At 37.5% G+C, this 19,340-nt stretch overlaps 3 protein-coding genes across 6 annotated transcripts; 1 reads left to right on the top strand and 2 right to left on the bottom strand.

Annotated features, from left to right (window-relative positions):
• Positions 1-1,540: 1,540 nt before the first annotated feature.
• LOC129727488 (bridge-like lipid transfer protein family member 3A) lies at positions 1,541-16,273 on the bottom strand. 4 transcript variants are annotated; one of them, XM_055685352.1, is made up of 16 exons: positions 15,883-16,273; positions 13,830-14,031; positions 12,820-13,691; positions 12,636-12,755; positions 12,330-12,577; positions 12,189-12,209; positions 9,363-9,455; positions 8,173-9,299; positions 7,950-8,109; positions 7,727-7,856; positions 7,141-7,668; positions 6,966-7,080; positions 5,288-5,308; positions 3,758-3,900; positions 3,254-3,694; positions 1,541-3,193 (listed from the first exon to the last, which is right to left on the bottom strand). In XM_055685352.1, exons 1-16 carry the CDS (start codon positions 15,924-15,926, stop codon positions 3,019-3,021), a joined length of 4,440 nt encoding a protein of 1,479 aa, XP_055541327.1. In that variant the 5' UTR covers positions 15,927-16,273; the 3' UTR covers positions 1,541-3,018. The 4 variants fall into 4 exon arrangements, with proteins under 4 accessions (XP_055541327.1, XP_055541331.1, XP_055541330.1 ...); XM_055685356.1 differs by having other exon boundaries at positions 7,971-8,109; XM_055685355.1 differs by lacking the exon at positions 5,288-5,308.
• On the top strand, positions 9,680-12,327 carry LOC129727489 (sodium channel protein Nach). The gene is made up of 4 exons (XM_055685357.1): positions 9,680-11,026; positions 11,090-11,177; positions 11,295-11,580; positions 11,644-12,327. Exons 1-4 carry the CDS (start codon positions 10,392-10,394, stop codon positions 12,102-12,104), a joined length of 1,470 nt encoding a protein of 489 aa, XP_055541332.1. The 5' UTR covers positions 9,680-10,391; the 3' UTR covers positions 12,105-12,327.
• An 882-nt stretch (positions 16,274-17,155) lies between the features above and the next one.
• LOC129729360 (60S ribosomal protein L23) lies at positions 17,156-18,070 on the bottom strand. Its single transcript, XM_055687884.1, has 3 exons — positions 17,988-18,070; positions 17,753-17,836; positions 17,156-17,605 (listed from the first exon to the last, which is right to left on the bottom strand). The coding sequence occupies exons 1-3, from the start codon at positions 17,998-18,000 to the stop codon at positions 17,280-17,282; spliced, it is 423 nt and encodes a 140-aa protein (XP_055543859.1). The 5' UTR covers positions 18,001-18,070; the 3' UTR covers positions 17,156-17,279.
• Between the last annotated feature and the right edge of the window lie 1,270 nt (positions 18,071-19,340).

Below are 19,340 nucleotides of genomic sequence, written 5' to 3'. Positions count from 1 at the left end.
TCCAAGTCAAACGAAGATATTCAAGAAAATCAACTAACAGGTTAAAATAGTTTCAACGGTCGCGAGGTGTACGATCCAAGAAAATGTGTTAAACAATATTTGAATGGTTGAAAGATTTTTAGTTTAATTTGTTCTATTGACGTTGATTGTGAATTGTTAATGAATTTCCGCTTTAAATATCTCTTGAATGCGGTCCTGTTTTAACTTGATTTTGATAGATTCAAGATCACCTTTTTGCAAAAAAAAATAGTTTTTTGGTGCATGTTCAAACTATTAGAGCGAACTATTCGAACGATGCACTGTAAAATCAATGTAGGATGAAACAGCAAAAAATGAATGCGAAAGCTTGGGCACTGATTTGCTGCAGAGTTTTGTTCGAAGTTGCATATCTGTTCTGTGGTTATATCCAGGATTATTTTCTTTTCGACTTTTTCTGGATTTTAGAAATGTTTTCCAGCATAATCTTTTGTATGCTTTCTTCCTGCTTTTTTGAAACCTTTTAAATTCTCAGAGGTTAATTTAAAATAAATTTTTGACTAATTTTTTCATTTTTTTTTTTCGGTTTCATATGTTTCCAGTCAGCTTGCTAATTTTGTTTTTGGTCTCTTGTTTAACTTCTTCGAGCGGTTTACAACTATTTCAGAAACCAATTTTTCGTTTTCAGAAACCAATTTTCGTTTTTTTATTTCAGAAACCAATTTTCGAATTTCTGCAAAAAATCGATCTTTTTATGCCAAAAATTTCACAAATGCATGAAAGGTCGATATCTAGTATCTGAGATGACAGATGATACCACGCATTTCGATTTCGAAAAGTTCATTAACTACCCCCTGTGCATTTGTTTTAGGGAGCTTCGCCGCTGCAAGGTTACAAAATCCGCTTTGACATGCGGGTGGTCGTGGGTTCGAATCTTAATAGAATCAGGTCCTTTCGAAGTCGACGAACTTAAGCAGGGGGTTTATTCCCCATTAACCCTTCCTTCACGTTGTTTGAATTTAACAACCCCGACAAATAACTCCTGATAAAAATGAATCCCTCTCACAATAAAACTGGTCGAAGGGCCATTTAGTTGAAACCTTTCCAAGGAATTGTAATTGGCGATATGGGCCGGAGAAAGCGAAGCTCGGAATAATAAGCGCAAAAAGAAGGACATACCCACAAGCACGAATAATAATAATCATGATATTACTCTCAATAATGATGTTTGTAATAAGAGAAGTGTGGAATACAGCAAACACCCAGGCGATATCGCAAAAGACTAATGTTTCTGGTCGCAATGATGAGTTCATACAGCAAAAAGTGTTTGTTTCATCGGTTAAAAAAGAGAAGCTTGGGCCGCACCAAGGCTCCACTTCCCGAAGTTCAATTGAGCTCAAATTTTGCATGGCATTAAAATAAAATTCTACATTAAGGCTATGAATCTAGGGGGGTTCCGCCAATATTTTTGTAGTAGTTGAACGATTTCCGTGCTTTATGCTCTTGGAACTTTACTGAAATTGGGGCTAACTTAGTGATAGGCCGTGATATTCCAACATAAACATTTTTATTACCCATCAAGGACAAAGATTTTTATTTGACATTGTTTCAATGATTGTAATGGTAAATATATGAATCTGATAAATCTTTTTCAACATCCGTTAAACGTAGACCTTTTTATTGACTTTATTATGTATTCCATTAATAGCTCGACATAAATCTCAGTTAACAAAACCCTTGTCATATTTTTCTGATTCGGTAAACGCAACCGCTTACTACTAGACGTATAGGTTTTTGTTTCTCTCGAATATTTTAAAACACAATTAATACAAAGCTAACTATCAACGGTTCATATTTGAGCTGACCGTAAGGAATTCAGTGCTACTGATATAACGAACTCCAAGAATATATTCTGTTCCTATGCACGTGAATTGAGTCTATCTTTTTTAGTTCATGAAGCACTTAGTAGACATAAAAATTTCAAACTAAACAAAGGCTAGCTTTGGAGGAATTTGAAAGCCTTTCAAGTGAAACATGCTTAGCATCAATTTATAACGCTTTGTCTATGGAACCATACTTTTTTTGCTACTATAGTCTCTAGCTGCTGTTTACAATTCGATCGTTCACCTTCATTCAACGGAAAACAATTAAATTTAATATCACAAGAAATGACTATTGGCTACTACAATGCATAAAAGGAATTGATTCACCATAAACGGGGTGCATAGTGCTTTTTGATTTCATAGAAGTCTAATGGCTCAGTGCGTTTTTTAGAGATTTACAAGAAAGAAGGAATGTTGAGAGATAAAAGAACATCTGAAAAAGTTTGCATGTTACAATGTTTAAAGTATTTATTTATGTTTATGATATATGGAAACATAACTAATACCACGCAATGTTTGAACTGATAGATGTTTATTCGTGAATTCAATGTACCTTTTTTTAATTTTTTACATGTATTTACCCATGAAGCGCATATGAAAACGAAACTGCAAATATGTACAGTGTAACATAAATTTTTTTTATTCAAGTACACCTGACAAAGCCGGGTTACGTGGTTATTCAAACCAAAAACATACAAAAGAACATATGACGAACCAATTATAAGTCTTGTTTTTTTTCTCACATTGTAAGAATCAACTGATGATAACCATAATTATGAGCAGAGTAATTACGAAATAGTAGTAACACTTTGCTCGTCGTATTTGCTGACTGCTTACTCATACAGGCTAACGGTGGGTGATGTATTCAGTTTATGTTTGTCGGTGTTTTAACTGTATTTCCAAACGGTTAAATATGTTTCTTGTAGTTAGTAGTGGTTGTTTGATCACTCAGGATAATCCTGTCATTTCAGAGCGTATAAACTCCAAGCCGAAATTAAATTTGAATGGAAGGCATACAAAGAAAGGAATCGTTCAATTTAGGAAAGGATTTTCGAATACCCGACATGATAACATGAATTCTACTCGCCCACCCATTCAGCTGGCTTAACCATTAGAAGGGATTATCACCACAGCACTGTATGCAGTCCATACAGTTGTGCTATCTCTTTCCATCTGTGGCATTCATGTGTACATCGCTTAACGCTGTCAGTTGATTCTGCAGCGAACGTATTGTGTCCATTAATGTACGATTCTCGTCTATTAACGTTCTTACATCGTCTTGGGTTTCATTTAAGTACGATTGAAGCGTTTCAAATTCCTGTCGTGTTTTTGTTCTGCCAATTTTTTTATACACATAAATTAAAAGAATCAAGATTCAATGGAACATCACTTACTTATTCGATTCAGCTTCCCTCTCAACGTTTGTTAACTGTTTACGTAAACTATCGTTGTCCTTTTTAAGCTGATGCATCACCAGTTGCAAAGACACTACCTCCCGATCACGATCTCTTTTCGAAGCCATTTCCGGCCTTTGAGGACCCCCTGAACTTTCGTCGTGTTTCTCTATAGGCTGCAGGTAGAAGACCCCTGCAGCATCTCGCGTAACGAGCATCCGTCCTATAGATAAATTTATGGGCAGCGTTCCCGGTGAGGTAATATTCACCGGAGGACGATCTTCGATCAGATTAATTTTCACATTTTGCAGTACGACTTCCATCGGTATGGGGGTTGGTATCACTTCATCTTCTGCCAAATCGCCAAGGCCCACAACGGTGCTCATGGAGAGCTGAAGATTGATGTTCTTTACTTCCACATTTAGTTTGCGTTGAAACCAGCTGGCGAAATAATTTGCAAAGCATTTATAAAGTCATGTGTGGATTCGAAACAATGCTATTTACCTTTGTATAGACTTCTTGTCGGTGATGTTTAGTGAATCGGCCGGCAGTGTCAACTCTTCTTCTAACCTAACAGCAATACAAGGGGGTGCTTCCGGATTGTGTGGTGCAATGTTCCATGCTCTACATCTAGCTCCAAACTTCGTCTATGTAACATCGATTGTTTGATTGGGTTTATTAAAGGTTTTATTGGTTAGGTTTTTTAGTTTATTATTTGTCTATAGAAGGTGTGTAAGGCACGTGTTTTGTTCGATATATGAAGTTTCCCGAAAATGCTAAACAGCTATTACTTTCGGCGTTCCGATGAAGGAAATTCATACAAAATAAGCAGTAGCATTCGAAGACGAAGTAAAAAAATAACAGAAGAGAATCATGGAAAGACTTCAACAAAAATCTATTATCTGCAAAGACTTTCGAAGCAGTAATAAGTAAATTCCCGTTCCGCTATATCGTAGATTTAATTTACAAATCAAAACAGAAAGCGTAGCTTGCGCAAGTAATATAAATGATAACATTTGTATTTATCTTCATCCAAATCTAACATGAAACATTTAGATTGTGCTGGAAGGTTAAAGTGGAGACATCTTTAGACGTACTTCCATGCTTTAAGTGCAATAAAAACTTAGCAAGTGTTCATTGAATTCGTATGTACATGTTTTCTCGCTAATTTTGTGTGCTGTGTGTGCTTTTGCAACAACTGTGTAAATCCTACAAAAAAAAAAACAATTCGCTTCAGGAGCGAAAAAAAATTAAATTTGGGAGAAAACGATTAGGCATTTTTATTTATTGATAAGCAACTATTTTAATTTTTCCACAGCACTAATAAGCACCAACGTTATGCAGAAGGTACTTAATTGGTTTCAAGCTAAACCGTCGACGACGACGACGAAGTTTAGTGCTGTGAGGATTAAATCTTTTGAGTGGAGTTCTATGAAACCGTTTCATATTTTACATTTCGATTAAAATATAAAGCGCCTCCACCAAGCGCTAAGTAATGGATTAGCATTATAGTTTGAAATATTTCATACGATGTGGCGCTTCTACTGAATAATCTGCAGTAAGTCTGCCCTGTTAAATTTTAAAATGAGTAGGGTTGTAGTGAAAAAATAAACGCCAAGTTTAATGATGAAAATCTATAGAAAAAAAAAGGATTTGCATCGTTCGGGGAAAAAAAGGAATACCAATATTAACTAAACAATATAACAATTAATAACTAGAAAGACTAGGTGTAAATACTAAACAGCAAACATTTACGGCAGAAGTCTTTGTATGTACAACGGTTTTGCCCAAATCTCAAATCAATTCGAGGGTGAATAGAAAACGCAGAACCGCTCAGTAACAACAATGTTTACAAAACACTTTTCTCTGCGGTCTAAAAAACGATGCTAGATATAGAGTGTGTGTACATGCAGGTCAGAAGACCCAGTTTTGTCTGTTTCCAATTCTTTATATCTATCATCTTTCTCGCAGCTCAGTTACTTATAATATTTGCAAATACAGTCTGGTAGAAATATACTGAAAAGAAGTAAATACCTTTGTTTTTTGTTGACCACTCTGCAAATAAGTAGTTACGCAGGTCAAGCAACGGGTAACCATTTTTAAGCAACGTTTTTCATGTGTACGTTCCATTCACGATTGCGCCAAACGATTCACAAACACAAAATAAAATCGCCCCAGTTGGATATTGTTTCGAAGCAAACATTTGCGATAGCCATTGTGATTCCAGCGTTGACAATTGTTCACGAACACGACATTTACATTTATGATAATATAGACACGACAAGTACACGAATAAAAAGATTTAGTCATTCGGTAGGTTTTATCGGGTGTTCGTTGTTTGAATAGTTTGTTAGTTGTAGTTTAACCGACGGGTGGACGCAGTGTTGTAGCCGTTACAGATAAATGTTTTGTTCGTTTAAAAGGGCAATTTTAAAATGTTGAGTTTAAGTAGAAGATAGAGAAAGCATGCAAAAAAGAATAAAACAAGTTTGCAATACATTAACACTTTATGTGAAAAGATTATTATGATATATGTCTATATAGTAATGTTGGGAAAATTAAACAATATAATATCGATAGAGATGAAAATTTGATCAAAAGATAGGTAAGATCTTATGTAAGTATAAAGCATGCCCGATCGGTCATTATTCGTTTTTTTTTTCTTCCAAGTTACGAAAAAGTATAGCGATACTATGTCAATATGTGTAATCAAAACTCTCTCTTTCCGTCACCTGCAATAACATTTCGCTGAGACGATCTCTATAGAATGTCTACCTAAAAACTATAAATTTTATAAATATCAAAATCTTGATTTCGTTCAAACATTAGAAAGTTGAATTGACGATTAATTTTGGGTGTCTTTAATTTTTAATATCTTCCATCCTAAAGCTATGAGTTAGTCTTGTATTTTTGGATTGAAGTCTAGTAACTAGATTTCAAATTATGTTGTATCTAGGATTTCTAGAAAAATGTACTTTTGAATCTATGAGTGCTCAAGTTTACGAACATGTGGTGTCGCAATGTTGATTTGTTTTATTTTCTGAAGTCTTGCATGCTAGATTTTTTTTTGTTTTAGATTTCTCGTGTCTTAAACTTCTAGACTGTAAAATTAAAGATTGTTAATCATATTTTGTCCTGAATGTTGTAATTTTGTTTTCCTGTTAAGAAGGTTTTCATCATTCTCATAGTAAAGAAGGACAGGTGTCTGATCGAAAGTGTAGTAAGAAACCATTGATAGTGCATTATTCGGTAGAAAACCTTTGGATAACTTAAAAGCAATATTTCGTAATTTAGTTCTTCTTTGCGTCGTTATTACAGAGAGAGCATCGATTACAATTTGATTATCTATATTAGAATATTAGACGAGGAGAATAACAAAGTATACGAGGATTATTTACATGGGCGAAAACAAGTAATTGGTCATGGTTGACCCTGCAATGCAACTTTTCTATGCTTCATCTACCGCTCATGTTAGCAGCTGTTTTGGTGTAACATATGAAACCACATTTCCTATTCATTAATGTTTCACAAAATAATTGCACCAAATCGCTGATATCTATTATTATTATTATTGTTATGAAAAAGTGATTCTCAACCCTAATTAAGCATTGAAGCGAATCACATTGAGATAGTTCGAAATTGAATGAGTAAAAACATAAAAAAAACAACGCAAAAACTTAAAGTCAAAACAGGAAATAAGGCATATACGAACCTGAAACTCATCCCACGGTATTGCTCCACATTCGTCACAACTAACTGCCGAAACCTGTAGTCTGATTGCCGAAATGTTGCAAATATTTTGACGAATCACTTCAACTGTTGTTAACCTGCAACCATTAGGCAACATGTGAGCGAATAAATGTTCCTGATAATTACTAGATACCTACCTAAATGTAACCATAGAAACTAGATCTCGCCTTCGCAAACTGCTGGCCTCGGACGGTTCAGACGGCGATGACATATTAGTCAAAAATGGATCTTCGCACACTTCGCTGGCAACTTCAATAGGGGCAACCTTAATGCTACTATCGGTGTTGAAGGGATTTAGCTTAAACATTACATCCATACAGTCTGCAGTTTTCTCCGAATCACCCAGCATGGGCAGGTAGTTCTCTAGGTCGGAGCTTATATCCGATTGAACCGAAAGAGTATCGCTCACATCATCGGACATGTTGGTCTTCAGCTTAGAATCTATAGAAGTCATAAACTGGGAAAATCCCTTCTTCATGGAGGCATACCCAGAATGAATTTCCTTTGAAAACGAGGACGAATCTGCAGTCGAATTACGACTTTTGAACACTGTCGGTTGTATCTTTTCTTCTTCCCTATCTACCGGTGATGAGGAACGATTTTCAACGGACACCACTCCAGACGAGGAAGATGTTGTGGGGGCACTTTGAATTTGAACGTTGTGACTGAAAAAATGACAGTATCAGTTGTGTACTTTCTAAAGTTTGTATCATGTTAACTTACCCATGAGCATTAGGTACAGGATGGTGTTCAATTTCAACGGGCACCTCCACAGCAACGGGTGAAGGACATTCAGTACTACTGAAAATATTCGAATTCCTTGTTTGATCCATTGAGTTTGGCCAGCCAGAACCTACAGGAATCCAACAGAAAAAAAAGCATTTAGACATAAACTTAATAAAACCAACGATCTACTGTAGAATCATTCCATGCGCCACTACAATACCATTAGTAAGCAGATCGTCACCTAAACTCGCCGAGTCAGGTAGTACACTTTCGCCGTCGCCGCCGCTCGACTCCTTGCCTGGCGTTTGCGAAGGCATTACAAGCGAAATTTCCACTTGTGGAATAACACAGCCAACAATGATGGACTTTTCGACGTTCGCCTGTAGGGAAATATTGAAAAATATTTTAGGACTTGTACCTGAAATTGCTAAAGAATATCTAACCGCTTGCAGAATCCGTTTTGAGTCCAGTGATAGGAAAGTTGCTAACTCCGTCAGTTCCTCGGCCAAACGTAACAGAAACAAATATTGGTAATGGTCAATTTGAATACTAACTAAATTAGAAACATGCGCTATCACGTGCAGATCGGCCGACACGGTCGCCTCTGCTTCACTATCTACGGGTTGGCAGGGAACAGTCGGACGATTGTTAACATCGGCTGGTTTCTTCTTAACATTGTCACTGATCAACGGCAGATGGTTTAGATTTTTACTCAGCGGATCTAAATCTTGCGATTGCATTAGACTATTAACTGAAAGCACCAGACTCGACTCGCTCGACTTTGTTGAGTTGGATATATTGCTGTACCTTTTGCAGTTGGGCTCGTTGTTGCCGCTAAACTGCCATTGCTCGTTGTCAAATTCATTAGCAAGTATGTCGAAATCCGATCGACCATGTAACCAAATCGTCACAGGAACCGCATCAACAAATGGAATTGCCCGGTTCGCTCCCACCGATCTTGCTCCATAGAAATCAACCCAAACGGGATCTAACTTAATGCACCATACATCACGCGGCTCAGCCCACATAGCATAACGCGTCAAGTGACTGAATGCGGACTGCTGTGTCCCTTGTGGCATGGGTTCAGGAGTGATCACGTCCTTCGCTGCAATGTGCGACAATATTCTGTCTGTCACAATACACAGATCTCCCGGCATAGACGGAAAGCCGGAACCAAACACAAGACTACCCTCTTGCAAGGATGAAACCGCCTGAGCTAAGTCCGCCCGTGAGGCACCCATTTCGCGAATATTGGTCAGTGTTAAACGTGTAATTTGTACCGTCATCGTTTTTGGTCGATCTCGCTGTTGGGGTGCATTTGCACTGGCTTCGAAAACGATCCTCGGCATTATGACTTCAACCTTCACGTCCATATACATCAGATTAGGCTGCGGTTCCGAGTGACTCCCGGAGGACGGTGTGGAGGGAGAATTCAGACTGCTAGTCACATTTGTTGTTCTCAGCAGACTTTCATGTAAGTTAAGCACAAAAGAACTAAACCACAAACAGCTGTCCAGATCGAAGCTGACCTGTACTGGGTTGATATGGACAAAGGCTTTGGATGGCGGCACTGGAATATTGAGGCAAAATCATTAATGAAATAAATCCACAAGAGATAACAATAGATATTTACATGGAAACACGAAATCTCCAGGATAGTAAAAATACGTAAACTCGGCGTGGAGCGTAGGCATTTCCGGAGGCAGCTTATATCGATCCCGGTCGCCTATAGATGAAGGAAGAATTGAGAAATGTGTAGTCGTTTGTTAAACTGATGATACTTCACATGCAGAGTTATTGTAATAACGGGGTGATGGACGAATAAAGAGTAACGTAGAATTAGTATTTGGGTTCATAATGTACATTAGTTCATTTAAAATCAATTAAATAAATTAACTTTCCTTTCATTTTTTATACTTGAAAATATGCCATATTTTTCTTATTTTTCAAAAAATTCTGACGAAACCCCATAGACATAAAACCGTTAACAGAATGTGTGAGTACATATCCTGACAAAAAACAAAATAAAATTAAAACTTTTTCATGCCGTTTTTTTTTAACGTTTATTAAGTTGATTGATATGAGTTACATTTTTTAGTTCATGTAAATTACAAAAACTAAATTGTCTTGCTCAATTCGCCTATAAATACAAATAACACGAAAAAGCGTATTGCAAATGATTACAAATTATTTTATTTCTGGGATGAATTCCTATTTAATATACGTTTCCGAATCAACTATTAAACAGGACAAGATTTTATTTCAATTTCTATCGTAAACTGCGACGTAAAAAACTATCTACGTCTAAAATAAATTCAAATTAGATTAAATCAGAAACAGTTCACAGTAATACACGTCGCAAAAACTATGTTCGTGTCGTGTATCACAAGTGTAAAAATAATGAGGTGTAAATTATATATAAACGCGACTACAAGAGTCATACTCAAACGCAAACACAGCACCGCGACGCTGGCATACCTAAAGTGGATAGAACATAAATGAATTTAAAATGAGATACTCTAACGGAATGTAGATACAACCTGGTGACAAGCAAAATTGTAATTAATCATGGTATCATTTTCACAATCTCCTATGAAACCCGCTTTAAAACGCTGTTAAATCTGCCATCGGCAGATATTTGAATTTTGCGCCTCAGCACAAAATGAAGTTCAAGAAAACCTTCAAATTATGGTTTAAAATATTCGTAGAATACTGTGACAATTGTTCGTTGGCAGGATTCTGCTACATTGCGGACAAAAAGTACCATTATACCGAACGTCTATTCTGGTTGGGATGTGTACTACTTTCCTGGACTGGATCATATTTTCTGGTGAAAAGTTATATGGATAACTTCCACAGAAACGCCGTCAGTCTGGTAGTTGAAAATGTTCACGTACGAGAAATTAGCACCTTTCCATCGGTGGCGATTTGCGAGATTGGATATGCCAAACAAGTGTACGAAAGTTTGGAAAATATCATAGAAGGTTTGAAGACCGATGGAGACATGGAGTACAACTACGATGTCGAAGATTTTATGTTGCGGATCATTTTTCATAATCTGTACAATTATGGTTCGATTATGTCGTATTGTGCGCCGTACAAAGAATGTACCGATTGTGTAAAATGCCCGGAAACTGGATACGAGAAGTTCGCTGCCAAGGTACGAGCCAACTGTACCCAACTGTTCGTGGCATGCGTTTGGAACGGTCGCCCTTTCGACTGCTGCCGGTATTTTAAACCTCTGCAAACCTCGATGGGAACATGTTATTTGATGAATTCCATACAGCTGGGCAAGAGGTGAGTAGTTTGATTTTGAATGTTTTCCTTTACTCTCAGCTTACTTCCTATTTAAATCCGCAGAGAGGGGAAAGATTGGTTTAGCATGGAAGTAGGACGCGGAACACATTCCACTGGTGAGCTAATGTTGAATGTAACGAGAGCTAGTTCGGTAAGTAACTCAAACATTATTCATTCAATTCTGTAACCATTAGAGGCGAACCAGCCAAAGGCTGAAAGCCTCTCTTATAAAGAAAAAAAAATTCTGTAACCAACCACTTCCTTATAGTCTTACATTATGAATGAGGAAGATATACCCCACATGTTGCTGACTACCCTACAGTTCACACAAATCCCCGAAGGTTATAGTGACACCATTTTTTTCACCATGCAAAATGTGATCAACGACCCACTAGTACGCACGGTAGACCCGGAAGTACGACGGTGCGTTTTTCCCGACGAAGAAACCGACACACTTTATCCCAAGTATAGTTACAGTGTTTGTGTGACAGAATGTCTTAAGCAAGCACAGATTTCCGCATGCAATTGCTGTCACCATAATATGATCCTGAATGGTGAGTAACCAAAATCATTTTTTGATCTAAATAATCGTAGGTAATATTCTCAATCGATTTCAGAGAAAGACAAATGTCCGATCTGCGGTTACGAGGGCCTATTCTGTTTGGATCATAAGGATTTGATGTTTCCGCAAACTACAATTATGCAACCATGGCGGACAAACGGTTTAGTTTGTCAGTGCCTTCCGTCCTGCACCGAGCATGAGATTCAAATCATCGGCAAGCAATCGGTGGTTGAGGATCGACTTGATAGGTCGGTACAGTTCAAACTTCTGACGCTGCCAACACAACGCTATCGTAGGCAAATTGTTCGTGAAAATTTGGATATTGTCGTGTCAGTTGGCGGTATTCTGGGCCTTTTCATGGGTGCCAGTATCTTAAGCCTAGTGGAAATCATCTATTTTTTTACGATACGTCTTATGTCAACCTGCATGGACAAAAATATTCATGACGATGACGATGATGATGATAATGAAGACGATAATGACGAAGAAGACGATGATGATGAGGAATATGGTTAGAAAGAAGTTATAGTTAGGGTAAAAGTTAACGTCATATGATAAAGCACAGCTTATCAATAAATCCATAAATAGAATCTTGTGTACCTTTTCTCCTTTTGCATTGTGCTTTTGAGTATATGGGATTTATAGCGTGCAAATGAGAAAAGCATTGGACATTTTTGTTGGTAAATGAGAAATTACAATAAATTATTCCGAAAAAATATAACAAATTGCACAAATACCTACCAGCGATAAATTCTTTGGGCATCTGTTTATTCCCCGAAGTCGTCACGCGATATAAGGTGAATTCCTCGATCTTTATTATCACACACACGCACATCAGTTTAGCTATATTATCTAGGACATGTTTTCTCATTGGCGATGCACCAGCTGATTGTGATCCGGAGATGTTCGGTGAGTTTGTGGTAGTTTGGGCTCCTCCCGTTGCTGAATTTCTTGGTATATGTGATTGTTGCTGGCCAAGGTTAGTCGTCCTGCAACATAAGTCAATAGAAATGTCTAGACACATGTGACAAACAAGACCGTCGATACCTTTCTAAGCTTGGATGCGTTGGTGGTCTATTCGGTTGACTTAGATTCAATATAGCTTCACGGAAGGCATTTAAAGATTGTTCAAGCCACAAGGCCGGTGGAACGCTTGCTTCTTTATATCTAATATAATAAGTTTAAAGTTATCATACAAAACAACCATCAAAAAAACAATGAAAGCACTTACTTTGGCCAGTGCGAGCGGTCTGCTTTCGCCAAATGATATGGATAATAATCAATTTGAAACCCTTGCAGAGAAATTTGCAACGCTCCGCCATCTTTCAAACTAGGATAGCTGGAGCGGCCAACACCAGCGTCATCGCAAAGATGCAAATCAATTCGTTGACTAAAGAAATGGTACGAGGTCTCCCTTACATCGTAGATGTTGAATAGACGCTGGACTGCGTTTAGCTGCTGCGCATCCGGTGCTCTTGACGATTGAGCTAGCTGAGCTTGGTACTCCGGTAACGTTTCCAGCTTTTTCTGCGCTTTCACTCTCTGTACTACGTTGGTGGATGCCTTGATTAGCCCGGAAAGTGAATCAACAAAGTGTAAAGCGGCTTTGAGTTGCGAGTCAGTCAATACCCACAACAAATCATCTAATATTAAAACCAATCTACTAGCTAATATGCTACAGTCGGATAGCTTTTTCTTAATCGTTATTCTACAGCGGGCCTGGTTTGTTAGCAGCCGCAATGGAGTCAGACTTTTGTCTTGCGTTGAACTTGCTTCGATACGGATGGTTTGCCAAGACAGCTCTTTGAATATCAGAATCAGTCCCCGGGCGGGATCCTTTATTTTCGTTACCCGTAGATCACCGAGCAGCCATTTGGGTGTGCGTGATTCGACTCTTATTTTGGAAATTTGAGCCGAAGCGGTAAAGGCCGGACTTATCAGATTCACGTTCACCGTATTCACCAGTACTGTAATGCCATCGACGATTTTGTGAATGAAACTATACTTTCCCTGTGGTACAGAGAGACTCGAAAGTCCCGGTGTCTGGGCACCGCTGCGGGTTATCTCGCATGTTTCAACCGTTATTTTTACCTCGTCAAGTGTCTGCACAACGAGAGCGAAGGAATATTGACAAAGTAATAATTAATTACCCTTTTTCTCGCTGCAATTGTTTGCCTCAAGCATAATGTAAAATGAGCCATTCCGAGGGCTGAGTGTTTAAATTTTTTTTTGTTTACTCACCAGTGTGATCGGTGTACTTTTCAGCTTGGTCCAGGATATTCGAAACGACACGTGGTTACACCATGCGGACGTAAGACGCAGCCATGATGGCAATTCCAACAGTTCCGTTAGTACATTCTCGTCTAGCTGCAAATTGGAAAGCTCCCCTTCGCCCCGAAATGTGCTTAAATTTACCTTATCTGGCGACAAATTTTTGGTATATCTGCAAATAAAACAATACAAACAATAAATTATTATGCTATAAAAAAAAAATATTTACCGCTCAAGTGAAATTACGACCAAGCAAAGATCCTACGCGAGATTTATCTTATCAATGAAACATTCTTGCTGTATGGAAAAGAATCATGAACGAAGTTAAATATCCGTATACTGGCGCGTTTATTTCAATACGCAAGAAGAAATGGTAAATCTAAACATTGCGGTACTTTACACACGTTCACCTTGAGAAACATGTACAGTGAATATAAAAATACGCAGACCGTGTTTAATGTTGTCACTATAGCAGCTTACAGCAACGGAAATTCAATATCGCACAGGATGGCGGTGTGAAATGCGTGCGAAAAGTTGAAGGTGTTTCGCATCTCACTTGTACCCACCACTACTACATCCCATAGAGAATGATTAATAAAAATACATGTGACTTTCTTCGAGTTTCACAAAATCTTTCTTTATACACATTGGAGCGGCTTAACAAGCAAAATTCTATCTAATTCGTATATCATTTATGAAGCTAAAAAGAAATACGAAAAACGACACAGAGTGAAAATTTAAATAAAAAAATCCTTGAGAACTTTTTTGTGACGTATCCGTTTTTACTGTCGTATATCGCCTGTTTATCACCGCGTAGTATATTTTATAGCCGAATCATTGAAGAGAGTAGACGATGGGCTTTTTTATTAAAACATTATGCCTACCTTAAATATCTTCACCCGGAAAGATCAATTTTTCCATTTCAAAACTTATAACTCAGTGAAGTGATTGAATTAAGCCAAGCATATCGAATTTATTATTTATGCGAACGGGGAATATTGAATTGTGCACACATTCGCAACGGAGTACGGCGCAGGTACCGGTTTGAATTTTCTTTAGAAAGAGTTTTATTTGGAAATATAACAGTCGGTCAACATTTATGATTGATGTTGTTTGGCTGTAGTCGAATACATATATTTCAAATTTTTTGATCAGCAAAAGAATGAGTATCCAAAGCGGAAAAGGGTGAAAGAAGCAAATAACAATTTCCTAGAAACGAACCATCTTAACGACCAATTTTAGACACTTTTAAGGAGTATTTGTGAGCAAATTTATTTGAACAAAGGTTAAGAAACAGTAGGGAAGCAGAAACTGTTCAGTGCTTTTTTTTTAATTGACTATTGATAAAAAATAGGTACTATTTTTTACCGAAAGTTAAAATTGAAAAACGCAAAAAACGATTAGACAGCAGATATGTAAAATAATACAACCACTCTAATTAATCATTACCCAAAAGTAGAGTTAGCAAAACTTGTTTTTGCAATATTTAAAAAATGAGGTTACTTTACAATTTACGAAACAAATGCACTTGCCCCATGTTTCTCTTTTACTATGGATACACGGTGCAGCCAAAATTCCTGTGCATGCAGAGATTGGCTTTCTCAGCTACTCATCAAATTCAAGCTGACCTGATGTTCATCAAAGTTAATTTATGTTTATGCGTTGCTGAACCTGATTCAATTACACATAGACATTTTTTGCTTCATTTATCTTTTGTCCCAGTTTTGAACGTCATTGATAGGATGTTAAAATATGTCAATAAATTTCGAAAAAAGAAAACCATTGATTTGAGGTGTTCGTAAACACTTGCTAGTGTAACGGAGTTTAAGTTGGATTAGTTTCCCCCCAAGATAACAGATTGCTAATCGAATAATCTTTTAAAAATGAGATTAGGTGTGCGCTTCCAGCTGGTAGTAGCCTTACGTGACGCGTTTTACGACAGAAAATTATTGACATGCTCTAATTTACAGGTGTTAACTCCTACGTATAGGTACATACTTTCATTCATAAAACATATTCTTACCGTGAAAGATGCTTAAGCAGCTGGTTTTTTAAAATCGACACCATTATTCCACAAGAACCATCTAAACGAACTAATTCTTTCACTGATAACAACGAACGACACTTTCGTCAGGCATCCAGAGGACCCTTCACCTTCACCTTCCGCAAATATTAGTCACGACACGACTGATTTGCTATGACAGACGTCCACCCGGGCACAATCTCACTATCATCATGCACGTTATAACACACGCCTTGTATCAATTTTAAATTAGGGAGACAATCTTTGCTTGTAGTCAGTAACTTGGATTCATCAATCAATGAAAGTAAGAATTTAATTTTTTTTAAACGCAGCGTATCGCGTACACACGTCTTGTACGGAGAAGATGTGAACAAGTTTTGGAAGAAAATTTCTGACATTTGATTCTTTGTTTTGAACCTTCTATTTGACATTTCGTGTCGCTCTTTTGTTCGTGTCGTGCAGTCGTTGCTGATTGTAAAAAGAAATCTTGCAAACAAGCTTGAGAGCAAGTGCACCAGCATGTTACCCTCTGGGAACTTTTGCAATATAGAGTCTGTTGGGCAGATTTTCGTTTTCATTGGAAAATAACACCGCAACGAATATTGCAACTTCCTCCAAAAGCATAAATGACCCAGATTTAAGGAATCGACTTTAGCTCCAGATATTTTTTTTAAGACAAAGGAATAATCCCTATTTAAAATTAATCAGCATCAGCCTCAAATCAGCTGGAATTTTTGATGGTTGCTTTATAAGCTATAAATCAACAAAATTGTTCTTTGGGAAGTAAGTATAGAGTTTACTACGGAGTCAGTAAACTATGTCTGGCTTGCATCTGAATATTATGTTTTCTGACTGTCGCTCCGTCACGTGTCCAGCTATAAGGAATGTGCACTATAGAATATGAGTTTTTGTAGAGACCTGCGTTGCCAATCTCAGCTGGTTTCAAAAACTGCAAAATTTTACCCAAAATCAACCTAATGATGCCATATGGCATTATTTGACGCATTGAACACTTGCTGACTTAAAATGAAATTCAGCGGCATTTTCATCATTTGACAATACTTCTATGAACATTAATGGATACCACTTGGCAGAGAATCAATTTAAAAAAAAACGCTAGTGGATACCTGGAATTTTCACGATTCAACCTTTGTCGTATACTTACACTCTTCGGCAATCGTTATAGTAACCTAATCAATAAATACTCAGAGTTCAATCAGTTATTAGAAATTTGCACTGGGTAGTCATCGGAAGTAGGTGTTACTCTCATTGCTTTCCAACCGATTATTTCACGCATTCCGACGTGGTTTTATTCCGTAGCAATCTGTTTACAATCTTGTAGAGCCGTATAGCGCAACACTTTCCCGCAAAGCAATATTACCGTAAACTGTGCACACCTACGCTATCGAACCAGCGTTCGACGCGATACGGGGCCACAAATCAGCGCACTCTTTTGCCACTGGTCCAGTGATAGCGGAACCTTTCATTTCACCTTTATTGTTTACTATCACTCCCGCGTTATCCTCGAAATAAAGAAACACTCCGTCTCGCCTGCGGAAAGGTTTTCGCTGCCGAATAACCACCGCCGGCATAACCTTTTTACGGAGTTCTGGTTTACCCTTCTTCACGGTAGCAACGAACATGTCACCGACACCAGCGGCAGGCAGACGATTCAGGCGACCTCGGATTCCATGAACAGCAATGACGTACAGGTTCTTCGCACCTAGAATCAAGAAAAGAAACGTTATAGTTGATCATGTTTACAATTTACACATGAACATTCTAAATTTGGTATGTATCGATGATCTATACACAAAGATACTTTATCACCGTAGTTTAACTTTTAAATATTTTATCTTTGGCCACTCACCTGTATTATCAGCGCAGTTAATGACGGCTCCCACTGGTAGACCAAGTGAGATGCGAAATTTTCCTCCCGCGGAACCTCCACGTCCTATGAAACGAAACAAAAATTCGCTGTTACAAAAGCTGTCACGATCTTACCGTTCTGGAACAGAATCACGATTTTTTCAAGTCATATCCGTGAACAATCAAAAGAACAGCTAAATAGTGGCTACATTTGCACAAAATCGTGGGAAAAATACCTCTTTTAGACATTGTTTAGGTTGCAGCAAAGTATAATGTGTGCTCGACACAAGCAAAGATGCCGGAAAAAGAATGAAAGACAGTAAAGATTGACAGCAGAGCAACTTCCGCTTGTGAAAAATGTCAGAAAATTAAAAATATACGCGATAACAGCAAGCCAATTGCCAGCCCAGCGGAGTTTACTGAAAGCAAAAATATGAAATTATTGATACACTGAAAGAATTCCCACGCTCAATTTTACCCTTACACCCACACGGTAAGAGTCAAAAACCCATTAATGGGTATTGTTGTACCCATTTTTTTCTGTCATATGCGGCTGTCAAAAGAATGGGTAAATTTAAAAATGTGAAATGGGTAAAATTGTACGCATTAGAAAGACATGTGCTTAGAAAAAAATGGGTCATTTGTTTACCCGTTAATAGGTGAAAAAATACTTCAAGCATCGTTTTAGTTTGCTCTGTCGATTTGTTCGCACGCGTTACTTCTACGATCTGTTTTGTTTATTATTTGTCAACAATTGCCATGGAAGGACTTCGATGCTGCGTTGTTTAAGAAGTTGCAAGGTAAACAGTATGTTATATCAAGTATTGAATTTTACAATGTGAGATTTTTTTTATATTAGGTCTAGAATGTTCACTATCCGTCTGGTATTGGCTTTGTTGCAGAGAATAGCGATTCTGACAATTGATGATAGCAGATAAAATACTCCTGTTCTCGTAAATAAGATTCAATTTTGCAAATAATTAAAAATAATTGATTTCACTTCTCGCTAAACATGTGAAAAGGGCCAATGTGCTATATGTAAACAAGCCACAATTTCACGTTTTTCAATGAATACAAGCCTAATCTACCCGTACAATTAAGATTGTTTGATTAAGAGTAAATTCTTTTATCAATAAAGCTCATTGAGAAGGGCAGATTTCACTTGTATTAATCAAAAAACGAGAAAATTTAGCTTGTTTACATATGGCACATGGGCCCTTTTCACATGTTTGGCGAGACTTTCACTTCTCTGCATTTTTTTGAGTGATAATCACAAAGTTTCCGTTTATTTAATAATGGGTAAAATTTCACCCATTTCCTTGAGAAAATTCATTTCTCAAAATGAGTGATTTTGTACCCAGTTTTTAACGTTTAATCGGTTTACCCGTTAATGGGTAAATCGAGTTTACCCACTTAATGGGTTGGCTCACTTTTTGGCGAAATGGTTGAAAAAGTACCCATTAATGGGTTTTCGACTCTTACCGTGCACTGATCACTTTAAATTCACTGGCTACTCTACGCACATTGCTCATAAACTCCACTTGAATCACAAATGTTTTGATAGTAAACATATAATTTTAGTGACAGTC

The sequence above is a fragment of the Wyeomyia smithii genome, chromosome 3 (assembly GCF_029784165.1).
Source record: "Wyeomyia smithii strain HCP4-BCI-WySm-NY-G18 chromosome 3, ASM2978416v1, whole genome shotgun sequence".
Lineage (NCBI taxonomy): Eukaryota > Metazoa > Arthropoda > Insecta > Diptera > Culicidae > Wyeomyia > Wyeomyia smithii.
The sequence above is the reverse complement of the archived record's forward strand: the minus strand, read 5'-3'. Positions and strand labels throughout refer to the sequence as shown.

What these genes read in the sequence shown, in the direction of transcription:
- LOC129727489 (XM_055685357.1), top strand. Translation starts at nt 10,392, where the DNA reads ATGAAGTTCAAGAAAACCTTCAAATTATGGTTTAAAATATTCGTAGAA. An exon ending in ATGTAACGAGAGCTAGTTCG is followed by an intron (nt 11,178 to 11,294) that starts GTAAGTAACTCA and finishes ACTTCCTTATAG; the next exon opens with TCTTACATTATGAATGAGGA. An exon ending in CCATAATATGATCCTGAATG is followed by an intron (nt 11,581 to 11,643) that starts GTGAGTAACCAA and finishes AATCGATTTCAG; the next exon opens with AGAAAGACAAATGTCCGATC.
- LOC129727488 (XM_055685352.1), bottom strand. Translation starts at nt 15,926, where the DNA reads ATGGTGTCGATTTTAAAAAACCAGCTGCTTAAGCATCTTTCACG. An exon ending in CCTGTACCTAATGCTCATGG is followed by an intron (nt 7,669 to 7,726) that starts GTAAGTTAACAT and finishes TCATTTTTTCAG; the next exon opens with TCACAACGTTCAAATTCAAA. An exon ending in TACCGTGGGATGAGTTTCAG is followed by an intron (nt 5,309 to 6,965) that starts GTTCGTATATGC and finishes ACTTATTTGCAG; the next exon opens with AGTGGTCAACAAAAAACAAA.
- LOC129729360 (XM_055687884.1), bottom strand. An exon ending in TAACTGCGCTGATAATACAG is followed by an intron (nt 17,606 to 17,752) that starts GTGAGTGGCCAA and finishes TCTTGATTCTAG; the next exon opens with GTGCGAAGAACCTGTACGTC.